General features: G+C 46.4%; 1 protein-coding gene across 1 annotated transcript in view; it reads left to right on the top strand.

Annotated features, from left to right (window-relative positions):
* The window catches only part of LOC130587032 (cingulin-like), a 14822-nt gene extending 12970 nt beyond the window's left edge, over window positions 1-1852 (top strand). The window contains exons 9-10 of the mRNA XM_057387990.1: window positions 11-174; window positions 1376-1852. Coding sequence (XP_057243973.1) covers window positions 11-174; window positions 1376-1508 — 297 coding nt within the window. The 3' untranslated portion in view covers window positions 1509-1852. The remainder of the gene's footprint in view (window positions 1-10; window positions 175-1375) is intronic.
* Window positions 1853-2961: the final 1109 nt, after the last annotated feature.

The following is a 2961-nucleotide window of genomic DNA, read 5'->3' as shown; positions in this document are numbered from 1 at the left end:
CCCTCCAAAGCTGAGCCTGCGGGTGAAGGCGCTGAAACGCCGCGTGGACGAGGCCGAGGAGGAAATGGAACGYTTGGAAAACGCCCGGAAAAAATCCCAGCGGGAATTGGAGGAGCAAACGGAGCTGAACGAACAACTCCAGCAACGGCTGAAATCCCTGGAAAAAGAGGCCTGGTGAGAAAAGAGGGAATTCTGGGTGGGAAAAGGAGAAAAATCCCGGGAATTCCCAGGGGTTGAGGGTTTTTTGTGGAATTCCCAGGGTTTTTTTTATGGAATTCCCAATGTTTTGAGGGGGGGAATTGTCGGGAATTCTGGGGCGGGGAATTTTTTGTGGAATTCCCAGGGTTTTGAGGATTTTTTGTTGTGGAAAAATCAAAGTTTTGAAGGTTTTTTGTTGTGGAAAAATCAAAGTTTTGAGGATTTTTGTGGAATTCCCAGGGTTTTTTGTGGAATTCCCAATGTTTTGTATTTTGTTTCTGTGGAATTCCCAATATTTTGAGGGTTTTTTGTGGAATCCCCAATTTTTTTGAGAGTTTTTTTGTGAAATTCCCAGGGTTTTTGTGGAATTCCCAACGTTTTGCAGGGTTTTTTTGTGGAATTCCCAATGTATTGAGGGTTTCTGTGGAATTCTCAGGGGTTTTTTTGTGGAATTCCCAGGATTTTTTTTTTGTGGAATTCCCAGGGTTTTGAGGGCTTTTCTGTGGAATTTCCATGTTTTTTTGTGGAATCCCCAATATTTTGAGGGGTTTTTTTTGGAATTCCCAGGGTTTTGCAGTGTTTTTTGTGGAATTCCCAAGATATTTTTTGTGAAATTCCCAATGTTTAGCCGGTTATTTGTGGAATTCCCAATATTTTGAGGAGTTTTTTGTGGAATTCTCAGGGTTTTTTTTGTAGAATTCCCAATGTTTTGAGGAGTTTTTTGTGGAATTCCCAATGTTTTGAGGGCTTTTTTTGTGGAATTCCCAGGATTTTGAGGGCTTTTTTCACAAATTCCCAATATTTTGAGATTGTTTTTGTGGAATTCTCAATTTTTTTGGTGGAATTCCCAGGATTTTTTTTGTGAAATTCCCAATGTTTAGCAGGTTATTTGTGGAATTTCCAATATTTTGAGGAGTTTTTTGTGGAATTTCCAGGTTTTTTTTGGTGAAATTCCCAGGGGTTGGAGGGGTTTTTTTTGTGGAATCCCCAATGTATTGAGGGTTTCTGTGGAATTCTCAGGGTTTTTTTTGTGGAATTCCCAGGGTTTTGAGGTTTTTTTTTGTGGAATTCCCAATTTTTTTTTGTGGAATTCTCAGAGTTTTTTGTGGAATCCCCAATATTTTGTGGTTTTTTTATGCAATTCCCAATATCCTGACGGTTTTTCCTGGAATTTCAGGCGCCGGGCCGTGGATTCGGCGCTGCAGGAGGAGCCGCTGTCGAGCTCCGATGAGGAATTCGGGAGCGGAGCCGGAGCCGCGGCCATCGCGTCCCTGCTGAATGAACCGGGATTGCAGGCCAGCTCCTGCTGAAATTCCCAAAATTCCCAAAATTCCCGAAATTCCTGAAATTCCTGAAATTCCAACTGCTGAATGAACCGGGACTGCAGGCCAGCTCCTGCTGAAATTCCCAAAATTCCCAAAATTCCCAAAATTCCTGAAATTCCAACTGCTGAATGAACCCGGCCTGCAGGCCAGCTCCTGTTGAAATTCCAAAAAAATTCCCAAAATTCCCAAAATTCCTGAAATTCCAACTGCTGAATGAACCGGGACTGCAGGCCAGCTCCTGCTGAAATTCCCAAAATTCCCAAAATTCCTGAAATTCCAACTGCTGAACAAACCGGGACTGCAGGCCAGCTCCTGCTGAAATTCCCAAAAAATTCCAAAAAATTCCTGAAATTCCCAAAATTCCAACCGGGAATACCGGGATCATCCCGGGCTGCAGGCCAGCTCCTGCTGAAATTCCCGAAATTCCGACTGGGAATTCTGACTGGGATTGACCCTGGAAATCCAGCAGGATCAGCCCTGGATAAATCCCAGAATTCTGGGATCAGCTCCGGGATAAATCCTGGAATTTTGGGATCAGCCCCGGGATCAGCCCTTGGACAAATCCCGGAATTCCAGCTGGGATCAGCCCTGGATCAACCCTGGAATAAATCCTGGAATTTTGGGATCAATCCCTGGACAAATCCTGGAATTATGGCCGGGATCAGCCCCTGGATCAGCTCTGGATCAGCTCCAGGATAAATCCTGGAATTCTGGGATCAGCCTCGTGATAGATCCCGGAATTCTGACCGGGAGCAGCCCCATTCCTGCTGATTCCCGGGAATTCCAGCCTGGATCGACACCGGGATCTTCCTTGGGATCAACCCCAGAATTCCAGCCGGATCAGCCCCAGGATAAATCCTGGAATTTTGGGATCAGCCCTGGAATAAATCCCGGAATTCCAGCCGGGATCACCTTTGGATCACCCCGGGATCAGCCCCTGGACAAATTCTGGAATTCTGACTGGGATCAGCCTGGGATAAATCCTGGAATTTTGGGATCAGCCCGGGATCAGCTCTTGGATAAATCCCAGAATTCTGGGATCAATCCCTGGACAAATCCTGGAATTCTGACCAGGATCAGCCCCTGAATAAATCCCGGAATTCCAGCCGGGATCACCTTTGGATCACCCCGGAATTAGCCCCTGGATAAATCCTGGAATTTTGGGATCAATCCCTGGACAAATCCCGGAATTCCAGCCAGGATCAACTTTGGACCAGCTCTTGGATCAATCCCGGAATTCCAGCCGGGATAATTCCCGGAATCCCGGATCACGGACAGGAGGGAAAGGGGGGGAGGGGTCCCCTCATTCCCAGGGCCAATCCCGGGATTTCCCGTCGGAATTCCGGGAATTTCGATTCCTGGAAAAGGCGTTGGGAATAAAATCCAGAGTTTGGAGGCGGCCGGTGTCCGGAATTCTTGGGGAATTTGAGGGATTCTC

This window comes from Malurus melanocephalus, unplaced genomic scaffold (assembly GCF_030028575.1).
Source record: "Malurus melanocephalus ecotype Western Australia unplaced genomic scaffold, MMel_1.1 scaffold_1473, whole genome shotgun sequence".
NCBI lineage: Eukaryota > Metazoa > Chordata > Aves > Passeriformes > Maluridae > Malurus > Malurus melanocephalus.
The sequence above is the reverse complement of the archived record's forward strand: the minus strand, read 5'-3'. Positions and strand labels throughout refer to the sequence as shown.